This window comes from Pseudophryne corroboree, chromosome 10, assembly GCF_028390025.1.
Source record: "Pseudophryne corroboree isolate aPseCor3 chromosome 10, aPseCor3.hap2, whole genome shotgun sequence".
Lineage (NCBI taxonomy): Eukaryota > Metazoa > Chordata > Amphibia > Anura > Myobatrachidae > Pseudophryne > Pseudophryne corroboree.
This window is the reverse complement of record NC_086453.1, coordinates 23,021,083-23,045,021: the sequence shown is the minus strand read 5'-3', so window position 1 is coordinate 23,045,021 and position 23,939 is coordinate 23,021,083. Positions and strand designations below refer to the sequence as shown.

General features: G+C 46.8%; 1 protein-coding gene across 2 annotated transcripts in view; it reads right to left on the bottom strand.

Moving 5' to 3' along the window:
• The window catches only part of LOC134965842 (leucine-rich glioma-inactivated protein 1-like), a 49,139-nt gene that overhangs the window by 10,502 nt on the left and 14,698 nt on the right, over window positions 1–23,939 (bottom strand). For both annotated transcript variants that reach the window (XM_063942220.1, XM_063942221.1), the window contains exons 2-7: window positions 21,832–22,359; window positions 17,471–17,542; window positions 14,537–14,608; window positions 13,481–13,552; window positions 13,182–13,253; window positions 4,158–4,336 (exon numbers count right to left, since the gene is read on the bottom strand). In XM_063942220.1, the coding sequence (XP_063798290.1) occupies window positions 4,158–4,336; window positions 13,182–13,253; window positions 13,481–13,552; window positions 14,537–14,608; window positions 17,471–17,542; window positions 21,832–22,019 (655 nt within the window). In that variant the 5' untranslated portion in view covers window positions 22,020–22,359. The remainder of the gene's footprint in view (window positions 1–4,157; window positions 4,337–13,181; window positions 13,254–13,480; window positions 13,553–14,536; window positions 14,609–17,470; window positions 17,543–21,831; window positions 22,360–23,939) is intronic.

Here is a 23,939-nt window from a genome sequence, read left to right as displayed (position 1 = left end):
CAGTGCCGCGAGTTGTAAAAGGTTGAAAATCTCTGATCTAGATCATACCCATCTGTGCGGTGCTTCACTCAACTGCCAGAGCCCGTCTATTCTTACTGTCAGCGGCCAACAGCCCCTCTGCCTCCGCCCCAAAAAAGTCATAGCCTCGTGAGAGCCCCCATTCTAAATCACTTTGGGGGCGTCCCCAGCATCGTTGGAGATGCTGTACCGGCCTCGTAGACTCTTACGGCTCCTTCTCACTGACAGGTGGCAGGCGCTGCAGTATAATGTCGGCTCCTGTCACACCTGTCGGCTACTGTCACTGAGGGGTAGCCGGCATGAGGGTGACATCTGGGTGAGGCCCGCACCTCCCTTGTGGCGCCCAGTAGCGGATCTTGCCACGGGCAAGCAGGACTTTTGCCGGGGGCGCTGCCTTCCGGAGGGCGCCACGGCAAGATCCGCTGCTGCTGTGCCCCCCACTGCCGCTGCCCGCTGTGAAGGGAAACTAGTAGTTTCCCTTCGTGGAGAGAACCTTTTCTGTGATGATGTGCAGTGCACGTTGACGTCATTGCGCACCGCACAGCAAAGGTCCTCTCCACGAAGGGAACTAGACGCGTAGCATATAGTTTTCCTTCGTGGAGAGGACCTTTGCTGTGCGGTGCGCGATGACGTCATCGCGCACCGCACATCATTTCAGCGCGCTACTACTGTACAGGGGGCGCAAAAAGACCCTGAGCCGGCCCTGCTGGCGCCACTGTGCACGCGCACACTCCCCACCATGTATGCGCTACTGGTGGAGGATACAAGAGGTCCGTGTTAATTTGAGGCATAGGAGAAGGAACATCTGTCTCTGACGGATATTTGCACTCAGAGGGGGGTGTCCAATTAGCGGCGATGAATTGTCATCGATAAGTCTCCATAGGGTTTATCGCAAATTTCTCTTCCCTATCTCTAAGCAGGGGATACGTTGTGCAAAATCCCTATTTTAAGGTAAAAATGTTGGGATTTGGTTCAGAAACCCACTGGGACACCCGCCTGAATGACTAAGTAGACACTTAGATGTCTTTAAATATTTTTCATTGGCCAATAATGACATGTCATTTTTGGGTTCAAAAATGCAAAGTGATGGATATTGGGGTACAAGGTATGGGACAGGTATATTGGGGTGCTTTATGTGTGGGACAAGTGTTTTTAGGCTTGCAGGTGGGAGTAATCGGTCTGTTTCCACTTTTTTTAAAATACCCTAAACTGACCCAAATATATACTGATACCCATTTTTATGTACCCCAATTTTAATGAGAGCACTTATTTTGCAGCAACAAATAGCTTTCTACCATTTTTCAAAAAAATGCATATAACAGCCATTTGACCCAATTTAATTACACAAAATAGTTTTATTATGGCCACTAATAGACTTCTATAATGTTTCCTATATGTGTTGGCTTTTTTAGGGGGTACAGGCAGATTTCTCCAGTTTCTCCTATATTTATCTCTGCTTTTGCCAGCTAGAATTATCGCGCAAATCCCGTTATCGCCATGTTGGAATAGGAGCGGTGCAAAAAACAGGAGCATGCAGGCTGCGATAAGCGGATTTTTCGGGAGATAGGTGCGATAAGTTTTGCCACGATTGTGAGTCGCATTATCGCGGCTATCTGGATACCCCCCAGAGTGCTTATGTTGATGCTGTGGCTGCAGGTGGAGAAACGCTGATGATGCGACCTTACGCAAAAAAGCAATACCGATACGCTCATTAGCGTTAGTAAGGACTTGGCTAATGCGGGCGTCTGCACTTGATTGCACTTTCCGCTGGATGTTTATACTCTCATTAATAAACATAAATATTTATAAATAAATCGGTATATGGGTGAATTTAGTAGACGCTATAGAGCTGTAATACGCAGCAGGTGTTATATAATTCTATATATCTACAATTTGTATAACAATTGAAACAGGGCACAAACAAAGCATTTGTGTTCCAGTGATGGGTCTGCAGCACCGCTTCTCACGCATTACGTTCCTGGGAGTCGCAGCAGACGGGAACAAAGTCTTCAATTGTTCATTGTTCCGCTGTTTATTTGAACATCAGACTCTGTCATTGTCTGTTTGCGGATACAATTATTTCTCGGAGGAATTATCACAGCATTGTGTAATTATTTATAGCACGTTGCGTTGCAGCAATGTTCATTACAGTAACCATCAGTGATCTCGGTCTGTTATATCCAGCTCCGGCTGTAATAGGATAAACACGTCGCTGAGGCTGGAGCCGTACAGTGGCGCATATTACAGCCCGGGAAAGGGAAGCCTAATGACGCTGCCAGAAATGCTATTGGGTGACAGAAGAGCAGCTTTTCCAGTCCAATATAAAGCGGTGCTATACTGGTTTCTGAGAAACCAGTATAGCATTGCTTTATATTGGACTGGAAAAGCTGCTCTTCTGTCACCCAATAGCCCAGGGTCGGTGCAAGGTTTCTCTGCATACTAGGCCCCCACACACGGAACATTATATAGCTGATGATCCGACGTAATGGAACGATCAAACAGCTATATCGTTCTATTAGGTCTATTCATGAAGCAGTGAAAAGAGTGGAGAAGTGAGCCTGTGGAGAAGTTGCCCATGGCAACCAATTAGCGGCTCTGTACAATATAATAGTATGCAAATTATAAATGTTACTTCAATGCTGATTGGTTGCCATGGGCAACTTCTCCACTGGCTCACTTCTGCACACTTTTCACTGCTTCATGAATACAATCCTATGTGTACGCATGATGTCGTTCATTGCGCGCTTCCGTGGGGTCGTCCATCGCTTCGCCTGATCTTTCTGCATGTTCAAAATGGGGGGGGCGGCATAGCAGGCGGTCCGGCTGCGGGTCACCCCGTGTGTAGGGACCGCTCGATATGATGACCCTTGTCGGTCGCATCATCGGTACACATTAGTACCGTGTGTGTGGGCCTTAAGTGTCTGCCCTCAGGTCCCCTGGTTGTCGAATATACAGTACATGATATTAGTAACTGCTGCTTCAGGTGTCCCAATATGGTGCCACACTGATTAATAATGACTGACGCTGGGGGATCAGCTACATAAAGAGTCAGCGTCACTGCAGCACACAACAGCTGCCTTCTCCCAGACACACCAGTAGGTGGCAGCAACAACACATAGAAGACAGAGTACACAACACAAACCACAACAGTGACTGAAAGCCAGCACAATAAGCTGTTACCTTTTAGTTTCTATGATATTATTATTATTATTATTATTATTAGCCTTTATAAAGTGTTCCATATATTCCTTGCCTCATGGCTGTGCCCCCCAGATATAGGCCCAGATTTATCAAGCCTTGGAGAGTGATACATTGCACGGTGCTAAAGTACCAACCAATCAGCTTCTAATTGTCATTTTTTAAACACAGCCTGTAACATGACAGTTAGGAGCTGATTGGCTGGCACTTTATCACCGTGCAATTTATCACTCTCCAAGGCTTGATAAATCTGGACCATAGTATTATGAGAGGATCATCAGACATAAATACATTTGACAGTTGAGCTCTGGAAGAAGGTAAGGGAGTATGGGGAAGAGAAGTTAAACAAAGCAACTCTACTGAATGGTGAGCTCTGTAAGTAGAATAACTAGCATTGTCATAGAGAAAATAGGTAAATCCCTATAACAGGAACACTTTTTACACTCATCCCTTAATATTTAATTTATATACCAATAATGTATAGTGGTTGGATTTCCTTTAAATAGCCATGCAGGTGCGTGGACCCTTCCCAAACAGGTACGTGGACCCTTCCCAAACAGGTGCGTGGACCCTTCCCAAACAGGTGTATGGACCCTTCCCAAACAGGTGTATGGACCCTTCCCAAACAGGTGTATGGACCCTTCCCAAACAGGTACGTGGACCCTTCCCAAACAGGTGCGTGAACGCTTCCCAAACAGGTGCGTGGACCCTTCCCAAACAGGAGCGTGAACGCTTCCCAAACAGGTGCGTGAACGCTTCCCAAACAGGTGTATGGACCCTTCCCAAACAGGTATGTGGACCCTTCCCAAACAGGCACGTGGACCCTTTCCAAACAGGTACGTGGACCCTTCCCAAACAGGTATGTGGACCCTTGTGTTATTTGGCTAGAAGTTAGGAAATATATAGGCTATGAATATAAGACACACTTGCACGTTACTCACTGCTGGTCATGCAGTAGAAGTCTTTCTCTGACAGGTTATTTAAGGTCATCCCTTTGAATTTTGCCGGTTCCTCACACGGTAAAGGGGGCCACACGGCCACGTTCTTCCCCTCCCCGCTGATCCATTGCACGAGCCACTTGATCTGGCAGTCACAGTGTAAGGGGTTACCACGCAAATCTCTGCAGGGAAAAGTCACTGTTACATTTTTGTAAACTTTTAGAACAGTGCCTGATTCATGTTTGTACGCATTACGCAGCTGCGCTTTTCCAGCCTACGGACCTGCTAATTATCCCAACCGAAGCCGCTGGCCTACCGGAGCCATCGCACAGTCCTCAGCAACTGCGCACACATACGCAGCACCGACGCAGTAACGAAGAACATAAACTGAGTGAGTCCATGGTCACGCAGATTGGACGCGACAGTAGCGATGCTGCCACCGCGTTTCTCTGCGTACATGATCACAGCTGAAGGCAGATACACATCCCAATAACTTCCATGAAAATCTCTTCCTGTCAACCACTCTGCATTTAATTGCTCATTGTGAGCGCAAAGGTACCTCACACGTGCGCAGTGCGATCTCAGTGCATACATAAATTAGGCCCACAGTATGCTCCTCTCAATCCACAGATTACCTACAGTCCCGGTGCTCAAACGCCCATGGGTATTGTGTATATACGTCCATATATTTCCAAATCTCTACTAAGGGATGTCTAAATTCAATAAAATTCTTACATGGCATAAATAGGCTTATTATCCTGCGCACTAGTTGTTTAGCTGGGGTTGGTCCTGATACTTACACACATTGCTTGTTGAGCATCATCAAATGTCTAAGAGCCTAATTCAGACCTGACCGCTGTTGTGCGAAATCGATAGCCGGCTTATGACAGGTTGAGCATTTGGCTATATAAACCCTCACCTAAGTACTAGAGGGGTCATTTAAACTTTAGTTAACATAGAAAACCTCTTTGCGGCAAGAAATATCTGTAACAGTGTAAGGAAGCTAACAGTAGTCCTGGCTGCCCGTCAATTGTATTGTAAGAAAGAGAGAAGAAGGGGTGGGGAGGGAGAGCTTAGAACCTCCTGCCTTTTCCAATGACGTTGATACATGTCTGCTGAAATGTCTAAACGTTTGCTCAAAAACAACTTCATGTTGTTTTTGAGCTAATTAGTAAGTAAACCCGTGATTTCTCTGGCTGGGTCCACAGGATTATCCACAGGATAACATTGGGATATTGTCGAGCGACAGCGAAAATGGCACCAACACGGTCACGAGCTTTCTGGCCTCCCAGGATGCATTGGGGCCTCCACTATATAGTCCCGCCCACTGATTCAGTCAGATCAGTTTTTTGCTTGGTGCGGCAGGAAGCCGCATGGTCACAGGGCTGCTGTGAAAGCAGCCTCAAGTTTTCATTACTTTATTTTTATAGACTTACTGTTTTTGTTTGAGCGACTTCTCTTAACAGCGTCTTAAACGTGTATTAGAAAGAGTCGCTCCAACAACTCCCCACCGGGTCGCAACAACGCTTACCTTCGCGGTACAGTGCTGTCTCGACGGGCGTCTGTGTCGGATGTTCTAGCAGGTCCAGCAGACGTTACCAGGCTGTGGCCGGAGCATGGGGAGACAGTGAGTATATGGACTTCCTCTTACTAGAGGGGTCAGGACACAGCTACGCTGATTTGGTGGAGACTACAAACAGCGTGTTGATCCGCCGAACATCTCGAGTGTGACAGCGCTACGTTCCGGGGATCATAGGCGCCAGGACTAGGTGAGGCCGCGATCCTGGGAGTTTAAGTCAACAGGGGGTTTCAGACGCTCTCCTGGCCGTCCCTCCTCCGAGTTCATGGCCAGTTCCCGCGGGTCTCTCGTTTCATGAACTGAATAACCTCACTTCCGGCTCAGACGCTACCACGAGGGTACTCGGTCGCAGCTTAGACGCTGCGGTTGTGTACACTGGATATAAACCCGCCCAGACCGAGTCGCAGGCCTTTAGTGTCTGCATGCACGTGGAGTCGCTCAGCGTCCGTGTCCGTTGGTGAGCGTCAGTGTCCGTTATCAGTTACCAAGAGCGGCAGTGTACACCAGTAGCGTCTGAATCCACTCAGCGTCTTTCGAGCGCCTTTGCTTGGATATGGACGTGTGGTGAGTCTCCCTGTATCCCGCTCCCTGGAGGCAGGGTATACAGTACTAAAAATTCCTTCTACTTCTTAGTGTGCACTGTTAATTTTTAGTACCTATTGCATATGAGACCTGTATATTACTGTGTTTTCTGCATGTTATGTTGAAAAAGAACCAGTTAAACAGAAGTACAAATTTCCTACTTATGTATAAGTTATTATGGAGGTTGTATTCTCATATGACAATGTCTAATGCTTTAACATGTGACTGACTGCTAGTATGTGTGCTGACTTTTCTGTGTAATGTCAGTCCTGTTCTGACCCTCAAATCAGGTGCACTGTGGTCAGATTGATTTCACCTCTATATACTGATTATAGGGTGTGGTTCAGTCACAAAATTGTGTAGTCAATATCAGAAAAAATGTCTGTGAGCGGCAAAAGTGATGAGGAGAATTTGTCAAGCACTCCTACAGCCCTAACATGCTTATCTTGTAAGTCAGGGGTAATTGATATGATTCAATTGGTCACTTATGAGGGTTTGTGTGCAAACTGTTTCGCTTTTCAGCGAAGTAAAAAACAGGAGTTAGTTCAACCTCCAGTAGAGCCACCATGGAATATGTTCGCAAAGACTCTGTCTTCAATAGCGGACAGGTTAGCTCCAGTAGCACCACCTCAAGGGTTAGGTTACACTATGAACCCATTTATGCAGCTCCCTTCCTATGGTTTGGTTCCAGTAGCTTCTACAAGCAACCAAGGGGCAGGTAAGACTAAGACAGATACGTCTGTATGGCAGACTACACAAGAGGATACATCGGATGATGATGCGGAAACAATAGATTTAACTCCATATGATGATCAGTCGCAGAGCTTTAGTTCAGATGATGTAGCTGAACTCATTAATGCAGTAAAGGCTGTGCTTTCTCTGGAAGAACCAGCCAAGACAGCGTTAAAAGCAAAAGCACCTGTATTCAAACGAACAAAGTCAGTGAAAGCTGAATTTCCAGCGTCAGAGGAGTTGACGGAAATGATGGATGAGTCTTGGGCAGCGCCCGGTAAAAAGTATAAGATTCCTAGGAGATGGGATTCTTATTATCCATTTCCTGCTGGAGATTGTTCGAAGAGAGAAGTTCCTCCAAAAGTAGATGCACATGTTCTGCGACTCGTGCACAAATCTGCTTTGCCACTGTCATCTACCTCTTTGAATGATGTCACAGACAGGAGGGTAGAGAGCCTATTAAAAAATATTTTTTCTCTTGTGGGTGCAGTGGTAAGACCTGCTATGGCTTCGGCCTGGGTAGCAAAGGCAATGGGCGAATGGATAGAGGAACTAGAGAATGACATCCCCTCTCCTACTAGGGAGCAAGAGGATCGTCTTTGCCGTTTAAGAACAATCTCCCCAGTATTTAGAAGAAGCAGCCATTGATGTAGGCACTGTTGATTCTAAAGCTTCAGCCCTGGCAGTAGTCGCTCGCAGAGCAGTCTGGCTACGGACCTGGAAGGCAGATGCGGAGTCCAAGAAGGAATTGGAAGCATTGCCTTTCATGGGTAATATATTATTAGGAAAACCTTTATCGGATATCCTAGAGTCAGAGGCTGAATCGAAGAAGGTCAGATTTCCGGCTACCTACAACCCTAAGTCCAAGGGTTTAAAATTTCGCTCATTTCGCTGGCAAAGCAAAGCGAAAGGTAAAGAGGAGCCTAAACAACCCCAGTTTAAATCCAGGGCTAAGAAGCAGTGGGCTAGCAAAAAGCCAGCTTCCAAACCTGAACAAAAGCCCTCAGCCTGAAGAGACGGGCCTCCGCCTGGAGGATTCCAGGGTTGGAGGCCGACTCCTGCAATTTGCACACACATGGCAACAGTCAACAACAGATGCCTGGGTGCAGAAGGTAGTATCTCAGGGGTATGGGTTCCCATTCAGGAGGCAGCCTCCTCAAAGATTTTTTTGCACCTGCCCGTCTCGTATAGAGTCGAAGGCCAATGCCCTGCAAGAAGCAGTCCAAAAATTACTGCAGTCAGGTGTAATTGTCCCAGTACCTCCATCACAAAAGGGACAGGGGTATTACTCCAATCTGTTTCTAATCCAGAAACCAAATGGGTCATATCGACCAATTCTAAATCTGAAGATGTTGAACAATTACATATGGATCCCGAAGTTCCACATGGAGACGTTACGCTCCATAATGTTGGCTATGGAACCGGGAGACTATATGGTATCTCTGGATGTGCGGGATGCTTACCTACATGTGCCTATAGCACTATCACATCAGTGTTACCTCAGGTTTGCCATCCTCAAGGAACACTTCCAGTTCCAAGCTCTGCCCTTCGGGCTAGCTACAGCACCCAGGGTGTTTACCAAGATCATGGTGGTTATGGCAGCTTGTCTGCGCAAACAAGGGATAAGGATATTCCCATACCTAGACGACCTATTAATCTTAGCACAGTCGCAAGATTTACTGTTGAGCCATCTCCAACAGACGATAGTTTGTTTACAGAGACACGGGTGGCTCATAAATTGGGAGAAGTCGTCCCTGAACCCATCACAGCGGATGGTACATTTGGGAGCCATATTGGATTCAGACCTACAGAGAGTTCTCTTACCAGAGAAGAAAATAGTCAAGGTGCAGGTCACGGCTCAGGAAGCGTTGCAAGCCCAGACAATGTCAGTCCATGCAGCAATGCGGCTGTTGGGTCTGATGGTATCAACGTTCGACATGGTGGAATATGCGCAATTCCACTCCAGACCATTGCAGCATCTCATTTTGACAAAATGGAACGGAAATCATCAAACAACAAAGAAGCAGATGATAAAGATTCCAGTAAATGTAAAAAGGTCTCTAGCATGGTGGCTACAGACAGACCATTTAAACAAGGGGAGACCCTTTTGGATAAAAGAGTGGCAAGTCCTGATGACAGATGCCAGCCTGCAAGGTTGGGGGGCGGTACTCGGAAGCCTATGGTTCCAGGGAAAATGGACCGCAAGGGAAAGTCGCCTGCCGATAAATCTGTTAGAAATAAGAGCCATTTACTTGGCCCTAGTTCAGGCAAAGGACAATCTACAAGGAAGACCAGTCCAGATCCGCTCAGACAATGCGACAGCAGTAGCATACCTAAATCATCAAGGAGGGACTCACAGCAAGAGTCTGATGGAGGAAGTAACTCCCATTCTAAAGTGGGCAGAACTCCATCTCCCAGCATTGTCAGCAGTATTTGTCCCGGGTGTACTAAATTGGGAAGCGGATTTTCTCAGTCGGCACACCATTCAGGAAACCGAATGGGCACTACACCCAGAAGTGTTTCAGACACTGGTGAACAGATGGGGTCTACCGGAGATAGACCTTATGGCGTCTCGTCTAAACAACAAAGTTCCGAGTTACGGATCAAGAACAAGGGACCCAGGAGCAGTCCTGGTAGACGCACTGTCAGTAGAATGGAGGTTTCAGCTGGCATATCTGTTCCCTCCAATATCTCTGTTACCCAGAGTAGTGAGAAAGATAAAACAGGCAAAAGGAGCAATCATTCTAATAGCTCCAGCTTGGCCAAGAAGGCATTGGTACACAGAACTGTGGAGAATGTCCGTGGAAGCACCGATACTGCTCCCTCAACGTTCAGATCTGTTAATGCAGGGTCCTTGTTGTCACAGTCATCTGGATCGCCTGTCTTTGACGGCGTGGCTGTTGAAACCTCTATCTTAGAGGCTAAAGGATTTTCAAAGCAAGTAATCCAAACCATGCTTAGAGCAAGAAAGCCTTCTTCGGCCCGTGTATATCATAGAATATGGCAAGCCTATATTCATTGGTGTTCTGGAAAAAATTACAATCCAAGAGCCTTTAAAGTAGCTAGAATTTTGGATTTTCTGCAGGCAGGATTGGATAAGGGGTTGAAGGTTGCTTCCTTGAGGGTGCAAGTCTCAGCGTTGACTGTATGGTTTCAGCAGAAGATTGCTGACCTACAGGATGTACGTACTTTTTTCCAAGGAGTAGTACATATTCAACCTCCATTTGTTCCTCCTGCAGCTCCCTGGGATTTGAATTTAGTTCTTAAATTTCTCCAGGGTCCTTTGTTTGAACCACTTGAGAGAGCAGATCTTAAGTGGTTAACGGTTAAAGTTCTTTTTTTACTGGCAATGGCGTCAGCCAGAAGAGTGTCAGATTTAGGAGCATTATCATGTAAGTCTCCTTTCCTAAGTTTTTTTCCAGACAGAGCAGTTCTCAGAACGAGATCTGGTTATCTTCCAAAGGTGGTGTCAAAGTTTCACCTGAATGAAGAGATTGTAGTCCCAGCTTTTCAGGTATCGGGACTATCTGCGGGAGAAGCGTCACTGGACGTGGTCCGGTCTTTAAAAATCTACATAGATCGTACTAGTGCCATCAGGAAAACAGATTCCCTCTTCATCCTCTACGGATTCCATAGGAGAGGTTGGCCTGCTAGTAAACAGACGCTGGCGAGATGGCTCCGAATGGTAATATCTGAAGCTTATTCTCATGCAGATCTCCCTATTCCGGCTAATGTCTCTGCACACTCTACACGTAAGGTATGTCCTTCTTGGGCAGCACAGCAGGGAGCATCAGCAGAACAGATATGTAAGGCAGCCACATGGTCTTCCATAAACACATTCATCAGACATTATGCCTTGGATACTTTTGCCTCTCATGACGCAGACTTCGGGCGAAAGGTCCTCCTGTGCAATCAGGAGCGTCCCCACCACTAAAATGGCTTTGGGAATCCCAATGTTATCCTGTGGATAATCCTGTGGACCCAGCCAGAGAAATGAACGTTATGGTAAGAACTTACCGTTGATAACGTGATTTCTCTTATGTCCACAGGTATCCACAGGGATCCCACCCAGACGCATCTGATTTGAGGATCTAGACAAACACTAAAAACCTCTTCCTTCTTGTATGGAAGGGTGTGCATGTGTGTTCTTATCGCCTGTACAGGTCTCTACCTAATGTTCCTGCCTATAATCGCTGTGGAAAGAACTGATCTGACTGAATCAGTGGGCGGGACTATATAGTGGAGGCCCCAATGCATCCTGGGAGGCCAGGTAGCTCGTGACCGTGTTGGTGCCATTTTCGCTGTCGCTCGACAATATCCCAATGTTATCCTGTGGATACCTGTGGACATAAGAGAAATCACGTTATCAACGGTAAGTTCTTACCATAACGTTCATATTTATGGGTTTACTTACTAATTAGCAAACTTGCCAAAGGCTTTGAAGTGGGGACTTTTTAAATGCCACGCATTATAGTATACATTATCGTTACAATTTAAAAAAAATTAATTGTTGCTTTAAATCTTGCAAAAACGGTCACCAATCAAATCACTTGATCTACCCAAACACCCCCAATTTAGCTCAATGCCACGCCCACTTCCCAGTAACCCCATCTGTTTAGGACATCAAACTGGAACTAGTGGCAGGTATGCATGTTGGAGAATATTTTTGGTGACAATAATGTACAGCCAGCGCTCCGTTTTGGAACCATTCGCATGACAGCAGTTATAGGCGTCATTTCCTATCTATGATGTTACTTTGGCTGCGTCAGGAGTCCATAATTTATTTCAGGTGACAAAAATAGATGTCTCACATATGAGCCCCCATTGAATCATGTGGAGGGGCCTCTGCTTGTGATGACCCCCAGGGTGGATGCCAGCATTACGGGGGTAATTCCAAGTTGATCGCAGCAGGAAAGTTTTTAGCAGTTGGGCAAAACCATGTGCACTGCAGGGGGGGGGCAGATATAACATGTGCAGAGAGAGTTAGATTTGGGTGTGGTGTGTTCAATCTGCAATCTAAATTGCAGTGTAACAGTAAAGCAGCCAGTATTTACCCTGCACAGAAACAAAATAACCCACCCAAATCTAACTCTCTCTGCAAATGATACATCTGCCTCCCCTGCAGTGCACATGGTTTTGCCCAACTGCTAAAAAATTTCCTGCTGCGATCAACTTGGAATTACCCCCTACATCATTACAGATTTCCTAGGTCTGGCAGTTGTATAAAAGCACTTACCACAGATCCAGCCCTAGGCATGGAATAGCCTAGGGGCATCTGGGCAAGCTGGACATTTAAGGTCCGCTGCACCGGCTCCAGATTTCAGAAGTCCCGGGTGAAAGTGTCTGTCATCCGATAGGATGTATAGGAAGCAGAGCAGCAGCAGCAGCAGAAAGCCTGTACAGCCTAGCACCAATAATACAGCTACTGCAGCCTCCATCAGTGTGATGCTGGCGTGGCTTAAGGTCACCTCAGCATCATTCACAGCATAGAGCGCCGCAGAGGAGAGATGCAGAGGGAAGACAGCAAAGATGAGAGCTTGCTAAAGAGATAGGTTGGGGATTGGATGGCTGGAGACACACATGGGGGGGGGGGGGGGGATTGGATGGCTAAAGACACAAGTGGGAGAGATTGGATGGCTGGAGACACAAGGGTGGGAGATTGGATGGCTGGAGACACACGTTGGAGCGATTGGATGGCTGGAGACACAAGGGTGGGAGATTGGATGGCTGGAGACACAAGGGTGGGAGATTGGATGGCTGGAGACACAAGGGGGGAGACTGGATGGCTGGAGAAAGAAAGGGAAGAGATCTGATGGCTAGAGACACAAGGGGGAGAGACTTGATGGCTGGAGGCATTGATACCCTCTGCCTCCCCAATCACCCACTGTAGCAAGGCCACACCTATCCACTTCTCAGGTGCGAGTGAGCTGAAGGCACCAGTCATAATCTTGCCTAGGTCACCAAATTGGTCAGAGTCGGCCCCGACTTACTCTGTACTAACAGGCTTTGTATGATCACAGATCGCGGCAGCTACTAATATCTCTATATTTTACAATAGGGATGACACTGTTGCCATTCTATCCCCGGTTGCCTGTAAGGCTAAACCAAGCCCCCCTTTTCCCCTATTGCCTTACATGTGCTTGATTGCTGTCAGGGACCGGAATAAACCACTAGGAAGAGATTCCAGATGATTATTAGCCAAGCTCCTGTATGGGAGAGGAACAAAGGAAATTATTACACATCAATCCCTGAGCTGTCCGCTCATCCAGCTAGCGGCTCATAAATTATTTACAGGGAAAAATGATTGTATTTATACAGCCATGGCCAATTTCAAGAATAGCCCATCTTTCATAACCTACTACCTCCCATGTTAACCGTATTAGGCTACCTATCTCAGGGCGACATTGGCTCCTCGCCCTGCTCTTATACTCACAGGTGTATCAGCGACCGCAGTCCGCGCAATGCGTTTCCCGAGATTGATTTGATGTTGTTGTTTTCAATGAACCTGATGAAGTTGAAAATATGAACTTACAATATATTCTCATATCCTTTATGCTGATATAGAAGAGGTGACCAAAAGCTTGGCACGGCATCTGGGAGGAGTCAGAGTTGGCTTTGGAGCTCCATCCCCACAAAATTAAGTAATATATAATAAAATTTAAGAAGGGGAGATGTATCTAACCTTACAAAGATGACAAGTGGAGAAGTTGCCCATAGTACCCAATCAGCTTCTGCCTATCATTTATCAAGTACAGTCTATAAAATGATAGCTAGATGCTAATTAGTTGCTATGGTCAACTTCTCCAGCTTTCCCCTTTGGAAGGATTCATACATCTCCACCATAGTCTTACTTTATGGCAGACGGTATATCAAGCTATTTGACGGGTCACCCGATGCCTCTAGTGACCTGAGCAGGAGATACTCCATCCTGTTCCAGCAGGTCTTGTTTGGGGTTATCAATGTCCCTTCTTTGTTAACTTCTTAGTTGTTTACACCGAGACTTCATGGGTTAGATGTGTTGGAGACCTGAATAAGGCCTGCTGGTTCAGGAGCAAGGGTCTCCTGCTTGTGCGCTTGACACATTGGGGTATCTGCTGTATTACCTAGTCCACCAAAAGCCAATAAACACATATTACCATGCAAAACTTTATTTCACAAGTTAATTTAACATTTCAGCAGGGAGCACTACCAATGCAGATAGACAAGGGTTTGCCTGTGACCAGAACAGTGTGGACTACTAGATTAGAAGCATTATAATGGGGATTAGAGCACTATAGGACAGTGAGGAGTTGAGGAAGGGGGGGGAGAGAGAGTCTTGGCCTACCTACCATGGGTAAGGGCAGAGGAACCTATCCTTCAGAGGAGACAATGGTGGTAGGTCATTTTGACTCTAAGTTACTGGTCATTAATTGGGATATTGACAGTATCTACATTAATCAGCAGAATTGCACAGATACAATAACTCTCTGGTGTATCCAGTTGGGCTTACAAGTACTCCAAGTGTTTCAGCTTCAGAAAGGCATCATCAGAAATCCCATCGAAGGAACAAGATGTGAATAACCTGTAATGAGAGGAGAGAAGGGTCAGTATAGTGAGGTAGGGAGAACATAGCCACAGATAGAGTTAAAGGGTTATCATCCTACGATATCTACATTAGAGATGTGCACGGGGGTGTGGTATTGAAAGTCGACAGTAACTAGGTCGACAATGTGTAGGTCGACCACTATTGGTCGACAGTAACTAGGTCGACGGGGTGTCTAGGTCGACAGGGTCTTTAGGTCGACATGTTCTAGGTCGACAGGTCAAAAGGTCGACATGAGTTTTTAATGTTATTTTGGTGTCGTTTTCTTCGTAGAGTGACCAGGAACCCCAATTAGTGCACCGCGTCCCCTCGCATGGCTCGCTTCGCTCGCCATGCTTCAGGCATGGTGCTTTCGCTTCGCTCGGCACAGATTACCGTTCCAATCGTAGTCCACGTGGATCGTTAAGTATGAAAAGGTTAAAAAAAAGAAAAAAATTGTGAAAAACTCAGGTCGACCTTTTGACCTGTCGACCTAGAACATGTCGACCTAAAGACCCTGTCGACCTAGACACCCTGTCGACCTAGTTACTGTCGACCAATAGTGGTCGACCTAGACATTGTCGACCTAGTTACTGTCGACTTTCAGTCCGGATCCCGTGTACGGAACCCCTTGTGCTTTGTTTTTAATTCGTCATCTTGTTTTGGCAAAACCACCCTCAAGTGTTTTGGTTTAGATTTGGTTTTCAGTTAGGATTAAAATTAATAATCATTGATAAAATAAAAAAACATATTGATAAAAATCGATAAAAATTCATGTAGTTTTTGCAATCCAAAACCCAAAAATTCAGATTTAAAATCCGTATTCTGAATTGCAGTAAGATTCAAACCAGATTCGATTTCAGATCAGATCTCCTTGTGGGATCCAGACTAATCTATATCCAGTCTCATGACACCAGTGGAGGAAACTATAATGTTTTATGGAAAAGGATCCCGTATGTAAGTAATGTACCGACCAAGATATTGCCCTTCCCCAGTGGCGTCTTTAGGTGGGTGCAGACTGTGAGGGACGCACTGGGTGACACCATCTGAGGAGTTGACACCAAAATAGCTGGTCTGTAATTTTGGTGTCTCTCTCTCGGATGGTGTCACTGAGCAGTAGTAAGACCAGTGAAAGTCATGGGAGGAGGGTGTGACCTGTGATCATACCCCAAAATGTCATACACCAGGGGCGTGGTTTCATGGTCACAAGTCCATGCCCCCTTTCACAAGTAGCGATGGGAGGGTCAGTGACGCCACCAGGGCTGTTTCTAGCCAATTTGGCTCCCAGTGCGAGATTTAAAAATGCGCCCCCCCCCATGACATAAAAAAATGCCCCCCCCACACCTAGATAAAAAATAAACTTGCGCGCGCACCCGACAAGGGGACGTGGCCTCATCTAAATGGGTGTGGCCTCATTTAAATGGCCATGGCTTGTCTGAAAAGACTACCTCACAATCTAGTTTTTGACCCTGCTCCAACAGATCACGACCACCACAGGAAAAAAAAATTCTACCATATTAAGCCCCACACAGTAATGCCCCCTGCACCATATTATGCCACACACCGCAATGCCCTTGATAAATTAAATCCCCACACTACGGCAGGCAAGAGTCCCTATTTCACACATTACGGCAGGTGTCCCCATTTTACACATTGAGAGAGAGAGAACTTACAGAGGCGATTACCGCTCTTCGGCCCGCCTCACCAGTCGCTCCTCACGCCGGCCTTTCCCTCTTCCTAACTTGGATCCCCCTCTGTACTCCGCTCGGGGGGGGGGGAGTTTCGCGGAGTGACGGGGTTGCGTCGTGACGTAACGGCGCAACCGCGTCATTCCGTGAAACTCCGCCTCAGAGCGAGTTACTCGGGGAGAAATAGGAGGGGGAAGCAGGGAGCCACAGTTAGTGCCGCGGCGGGCGCCCAGTGCGGTTGCACTGCTCGCCTGCCCCAAGAAACGGCCCTGGACGCCACTGTGCTTCCCAAGCCAGTCCCTGAAATGGCCAAATCCCATATTTTATATAACTACCCAAAAAAAATTCTATATGGGCTATGCTATAAATTTTAAACACTGCTAGTAGTAATGCTTCCTCCTACAGCTTGCTACCTAAGACCATAGACAGCTTCCTTGTATTGCCCCATTATACTCCCACCCATGCCCAATGCATGGTGAGACCAGAGCTAGAGTTAGAAGACATGTGGGCGTGGCCCTAGACAAGTTACTGATTTGAACTCCCTTTTATTGGTCTGAGAAATCCATAGTCCCTCTGGGCCCATTGGCCCCTTGTCTAGGTCACCTAATGGAATGACCCGGCTCTGGATGGGATAGAATGGGAAGACCATATTAAATGAGGGCTGTAACCACTCAATCCAATTCCGCAATCTGCTCCAGACTTGTATGTACGCCTTCTTGACAGAGTAGTCTGGATGATAGAAAGCAATCAGCAGCCTATATCAGGGCAAGAAAGAGAATTCAAGGGTGGTAGTAGTGCCGGCTGGTCTTTCTCATTTGAGCCTGCAATCCCGCAATTGGTGGCACAGTCTCGTTGCACAGGGACACACCCAAATCATTAAGCCGATTTTCACTTTTGTTTGTTCCAGGAGGACACACAGGCTCATGTGCGTTATTATACAATCTGCAGAGCCGCGTTTGCTTTGAATGACCCCCAATGTTTTGTTTTTTAAAGAATTGGAAGCGCAAACATTTTATTGCACCAAGAACAGAACATCATCCAATTAAAAACCACTGCAGCTGATTAGGATTTTTTTATAAAGCCATTTATTTCCGGCTGTAAATGAGTGCATCAGAAGAAAATGAAAAGTCGGTAATTATCTCACTACTAATTGTGAGACAATGATAATACGTACAGAATCTGCATTGTCTGGGAAGGAGAAAAGCTGTCGGGTGGGATGCTGGTGAATCCACATCTTAGAAACGAGCTGTAAGAGAAGTAATTAGGATATTTACTGAACTGTGTAACAGGGACAGGAACCTGCATATGTTACTGCTCATACAATTCCCTGTTAGATGCGTCACCTCCTCATGCTGGGAGCAGTCATCGTGTGAGTGGAACACATGTATAATAAAATGAAGGATTGAAATGCACTATGGTGTAGGACAGCAAGGAACCTATATATGAATTATTATTTGTGGGATATCCCCCCAAAACGGGATCCATTCAGCATACTGGTGTTCGGCATCCCGGCTGTGGTAATGCCAACGCCAGACTACCGAAACTGCTATAAACGCCGGCGCAGGGATCCTGAATGCCGGAATCCCGAATGTCCTCTGCCGGGACTCCATATTGGTAAGCCGCACGTGTGGGTGGGGTTACATTCAGGCTGCAGGGAGTGGGTAAGGCTGTGGGGAAGGTAGGGTTAGGCTGTAAGAGGGGACGGGGTTAGGTTTAGGCACCACTGGGAAGGGTTAGGGTTAGGCTCCAGAGGGGGTGGGGCGGGGGTTTGGGGGTTTAGAGTTAGGCTGCGGGAAGGGAGGGTTAGGGACGGGTTAGGGGGATAAGTGTGGAGGGTAACCATACTTACATGACCCCTGTTGGGATTCTCGCACCGGGATGCCGGTGTCAGTATTATAACCACCGTCACCCGTCAACCGGGATATTGTATGTATCCCCCCAAAAACACCTGTTTTTAGGTAAGGGCAGATTTAGGGGTCAGGTCACCACTGGGTACAACAATAATGGCTGCCCCCCAATTTATTATTTTTTCTATGGTTATAAGCATTCATTTAGTGATTGTCAGTTTAATATAACATAATAACAAGCCATTTTATTTTATTTTCAATCATATATGCATATTTACTAATTAGTAGAGCTTGCAGATGCAGTCTGTGCATTGTCCCATTTGTCCCCACCCCACTCAGGATGGCGAACGGTACAGTACAGTGGAAATATTAGGAAGTTACTGGTACATTTCTGACTGACCGTAATAAAACAATCGTCCAAGTGCCCAGAGATGCCCAGAATCCAGAACGTTCTTTCAGTGGGATGCGCTTGCGTCCTGCCGCAGGAGGTGAGAGGTTATGTTTAGGCATTAAAAGGGGGGTTAAGTTGCAGGGACGGGAAGGATGGTTAGGTATCGGGGAGAGGGAGTTAGGGTTAGGCACTTACAAGGGGAGGTTAGGGTTAGGTACCAAGTATGGAGGGTTAGGTTTTGCCAGCGGGGAAGGAAAGGTTAGGGTTAGTCACCACCGAGGAGGGTAGAGCTCACATTATGTCAGTTAAAGTGCCTGATACACATTGTGTCAGGTAGAGCCCATATTATGCCGGGTATAGCTCCTGATACACATTATGCCAGGTAGAGCCCACATTATATCAGGTACAGCCCCTGATACACATTATGCCAAGTAGAGCCCACATTATCTCAGGTAGAGTCCCTGATACACATTATGTCAGGTATAGCCCACATTATGCCAGATAGAGCCCCTGATCAGGGGCATTTCTACAGAGGAGGGGGCCCGTGTGCACCTACGGGTGGGCCCCCTCCTCTGAACGGCGCTGTAGACTCTGGCATTATGCCGGAGTCTACTGTGCATGCGCAGGTCTCCGGAAACATGGCACCCGCCATGATCCGGAGACCAATTTGGCTACTGCGCTAGCACAGCGGCCATTTTGGCAGCGATTTCCGCCACGAACGCTGCGCCCGCCGCTAGACTCCGGTAAGGTAAGTATTTAAATGGGTGCAATGTGTGCGGTTTGGGCCCCCCTGGACCGCACACATTGCACCCATTATAGAAACGCCAATGCCCCTGATACACATTATGCCAAGTAGAGCCCCTGCCACGTAGGGGGCATGGGGGGTATGTGTGTTGTCTCCCCCCCCCCCCCCCCCTCCCCAGAGCACATAACTTTACCTTACAGTAGATGCTGCAACCTCACAGCAGGAAGCCAGGAGAGCTGATGGCAAGCTGCCGCGCTGCCCGGCTACTGTTTTATATTACACTGTAACAAGCAGCCGGGCAGTGGACACTGCACCTACCTAGCATGGACACACATTAGCGAAGGCTCTAAGGGGGGTTGCCTGCGGTTCTGTGCCCACCCACAGTACATATGCGCTGTATGACAGGTACTGCTGGCACACACCTAGTTACGGTCCCGCCTTCATACGACATTGCAGATCTGAGTGTGAGACCATTGGCCATCTGACTAACCCTGAGGTTACTCAGATTGGCCCTCGCAGCTCCATAGCCACTGCCTTGAAGTCTGCATTCTCTGATGCAAGCCCTGGCCTCAGCACTCCCAGAAAACGGGGTTGCATGCATCTCTGCTTTAGGCCCTTGGTGCAATTTTGAAATCTAATGTGGTCTGTATACATGTAGTTTGGAGAAATGATGCATATATGGCTGAGACAGACAGATAGGTGGTTGGGGTTGGGGATATGTGCACATAGCTGATAATGGGTCTGATTCATGTTTGTAAGGAAAGCAAAAAAGCAAGCAACTGGGCAAAACCATGCTGCACTGCAGGTGGGGCAGGTGTAACATGTGCAGAGAGAATTAGATTTGGGTGGGTTACATTTTTTCTGTGCATGGGTAAATATTGGCTGCTTTTGCATGCATCCCCAAAATACTCTGCATTTTAGATTTCCGATTGAACACACCCCACTCAAATCTAACACTCTCTGCACATGTTACATCTGCCCCACCTGCAGCGAGGCATGGTTTTGCCTGGTTGTTTATTCTATTGCTTTACTTACAAACATGAATCAGGCCTATTGATCGCCGCCACTAGCAAGCCACGTGATTGGCTGTTTCTGAACAGTCTGCTGCCTCTAACTGATGCCTCCTTTTATATTTTATGGGGCTTTCTTGCAAGACGGGGAGTTGTACCTGCTGTCTCAGACAGGGTTGTGCAGTTTAATTGGTGCCCAACAGTGAATAAAATGATTTATGGGAGCAAGTGGCGCTTGATGTTACTTAGATATGTGGTGTATTGAGGTCGCCAGCTCTCCGAAGAAACAGAAACGCGTTTATTTTGTGTTGACTTTTTCTAGAGGAATTTAAAGCGATTTTGTGACCCCCTCACTCATTTCTCTTATAGTAGGACGCTGGCGGAAAATGTATGCAGCCACAAACAGCTGACGAGCTGAATAATCCTGTCCTGAGATAGTAACGCTGCCATGTACAATTTGTAATATAAAGGTGACTTTTCCCCCCGCACAGATAGTTACCATGGCGATCGAAGTATTGGGATGTGGCTGTATTTCATAGAAGTGATACCTTTTGTCTAATGCCATTGTTTATTTTACACACATTTGAGCTCCTCACCCACATATCTCTTATAATATGGGGGCGGGTGTTTAAAGTTTGGAGAATGTGGAGAACTATGTGTCAGCTAATAGGGCGTGCAGATTGCGGGTGTCACGTGGGTAACCGTATCCTGACACTTTATACTTTCTGCGAGTGTTTCATGCTGAGCTGGCAGTTATCAGCTCATAACTACCAAATGACAGGCTGTGTTTGACAAATGACAGTTAGGAGCTGATTGTTTGATGCTTTATCTCTCTCCGCTGAAGCTTTGATAAATATATCCCTATGTGCCTAATTGAAAGATGCATGCAAACCCAATGGTTTAACTGACTGACATGCTGCAGCCGTTTCAGGGTGAAAGAGAAGACGATGGCCAGCATTTCAGAAAATGGGGACATATTGGCCTCGTTTTCTTCGCCTTCTGAGGCCAGTGGCTGAAGAAATGACCTTGCGTCTTAGTCATGCCAGCCGAGCAATGCACCAAGAAGCGGAGCTGCTGGGTCAGGCCTTCAGACAACTGCATCGCATTTGCCAGAATTGCCGAATGGCCAGTTCGGCCATGAACCAATCGTCCGCCTTCATTGTGTAGCTTGCACTGGACAGATAGAAGCTAATTGCTGATTTGTTGTTGTGCTTCAAAGCCAGTTTTACACCTAAGTGCGCTGTAAGTAAATGAGGAATGGCGGTCATTAGGTCGACATGTACTATGTCGCCATGGAAAAAGGTCGACATGAGTTTTTCACAAAATGTTTACTTTTTTTGACTTTGTTCATACTTAACGATCCACGTGGACTACAATTGGGAATGGTAACCTGTGCCGAGCGCAACGGTAGTCGACCTAGTGATCATGTTGACCTAATGCATGTCAACCAAACGTGGTCGACCTAACTCATGTCGACCTAATGAACCACACCCATAAATGAGCCCCCCCTGTGGGATAAGAATGGCGTCAGTGGGTTCTTACATGGAGATGATATCCAGGGAATATGTTTTGGGTATGTAGCTTGATCCATCACACAGGACATTATCCACGGTGCAGTTACAGGACGCCGGACACTTCCACTTTGGAGGTCTCGACGCTCGCATCATACACGAGGGAACAAGACCCAAGACGAAGACGACTCCGACCGACAGACAGATGGAGAGTTCCATTGTTCCTGCGTCTTCAGCAAAGTTGTTCTTTTGTTTCTCAATTCACTTTGTACATCTTATCTTCTTACTGTCTCATCCTTTATTTTCTGTCAAAGTGACTTTCCCCTTCTTCTTCTTCTTTCTAGCGTGTGTGACTTTCTGCCACTCCTGCTATCTGTCCGCCCTTCACAATCACCTCTCCGCTCTATCTACACCCCAACTCCATAGTCTTCCTGACGTGTCCTCTCCTCTGCCTTCTTTCTTTGCCCCTTTGCTGGTGGTATTACTGTCCGTTAATGTTCTTTAATTTTGTCACAACGACCCTCTTCTTCCTTTCTCTCAGTGTAGTGAAATCCTCATGCTGTAAATAGAAACATACATAAAATTAACCATCAGAAATGAAATAGAAACGATTTCTGCTCACGCTGGGGGGGATGTAATAGTCTGCGAGGTGCATTTAAATAAAACATAATAATTTAAAAGACACAACAAACCGTTTTGCCTTTTAAATGATTGATGGAAAATTCAGAGTTACAGGGGCCCATTTATCAATTAGCTATTTAACACTTATTGCATATGATAAATGATACTACAGCCAATCCGCTCCCAATTGTCATTGTTTCCTTTTTCAAACACATGACAGTTGGGAGCTGATTGGCTGGAGCACCATTTATCATACGCAATGAGTTTTAAATAGCTAAAACTTGTTGACATTTCGGCTCCACAATCTTTAGATTTGACTTTTACACATTTATGAAATTTCCTGTCTATGAATACAGCTGGGTCAATGGCCCTCGTTCCGAGTTGATCGCTCGCTAGCTACTTTTTGCAGCTGTGCTAACGCATAGTCACCGCCCACGGGGGGGGGTGTATTTTCGCTTTGCAAGTGTGCGAACGCCTGTGCAGCCGAGCGGGTACAAACACATTTTGTGCAGATCAAGACCAGCCCTGTAGTTACTTATTCTGTGCGATGATGGCTGCGACAAAGGTCCCGGAATTGACGTCAGACACCCGCCCTGCAAACGCCCGGACATGCCTGCGTTTTTCCAAACACTCCCAGAAAACGGTCAGTTGACACCCATAAATGCCCTCGTCCTGTCAATCTCCTTGCGTTCAGCTGTGCGAATGGAGTCGTCGCTAGAAGCAGTGCAAAACAACGATGCTCATGTACCCGTACGCCGCGCGTGCGGATTGTGGCTCATACGCATGCGTAGTTTTGCTGTTTTTTTAAATAATCGCTACGCAGCGAACAACGGCAGCTAGCGATCAACTCGGAATGAGGGCCAATGTCACTTTATTTAGCTGTGTGGTGTGTTGGGGAATTCTGTGTGGAACTTCTGAGGCCAAACTCCACCTGAAACACATGCACAATGGGGGTCATTCCGAGTTGTTCGCTCGCAAGTGGATTTTAGCAGATTTGCTCATGCTAAGCCGCCGCCTACTGGGAGTGAATCTTAGCATCTTAAAATTGCGAACGATGTATTCGCAATATTGCGATTACACACCTCGTAGCAGTTTCTGAGTAGCTTCAGACTTACTCGGCATCTGCGATCATTTCACTGCTTGTCGTTCCTGGTTTGACGTCACAAACACACCCAGCGTTCGCCCAGACACTCCCCCGTTTCTCCGGCCACTCCTGCGTTTTTTCCGGAAACGGTAGCGTTTTTACCCACACGCCCATAAACCTGCCTGTTTCCGCCCAGTAACACCCATTTCCTGTCAATCACATTACGATCGCCAGAACGATGAAAATGCCATGAGTAAAATTCCTAAGTGCATAGCAAATTTACTTGGCGCAGTCGCAGTGCGGACATTGCGCATGCGCATTAAGCGGAAAATCGCTGCGATGCGAAGATTTTTACCGAGCGAACAACTCGGAATGACCCCCAATATTAGCATGAGGCAAATTTTCCCTGGAGCTGTTTTGGAAATTTTGTTCAT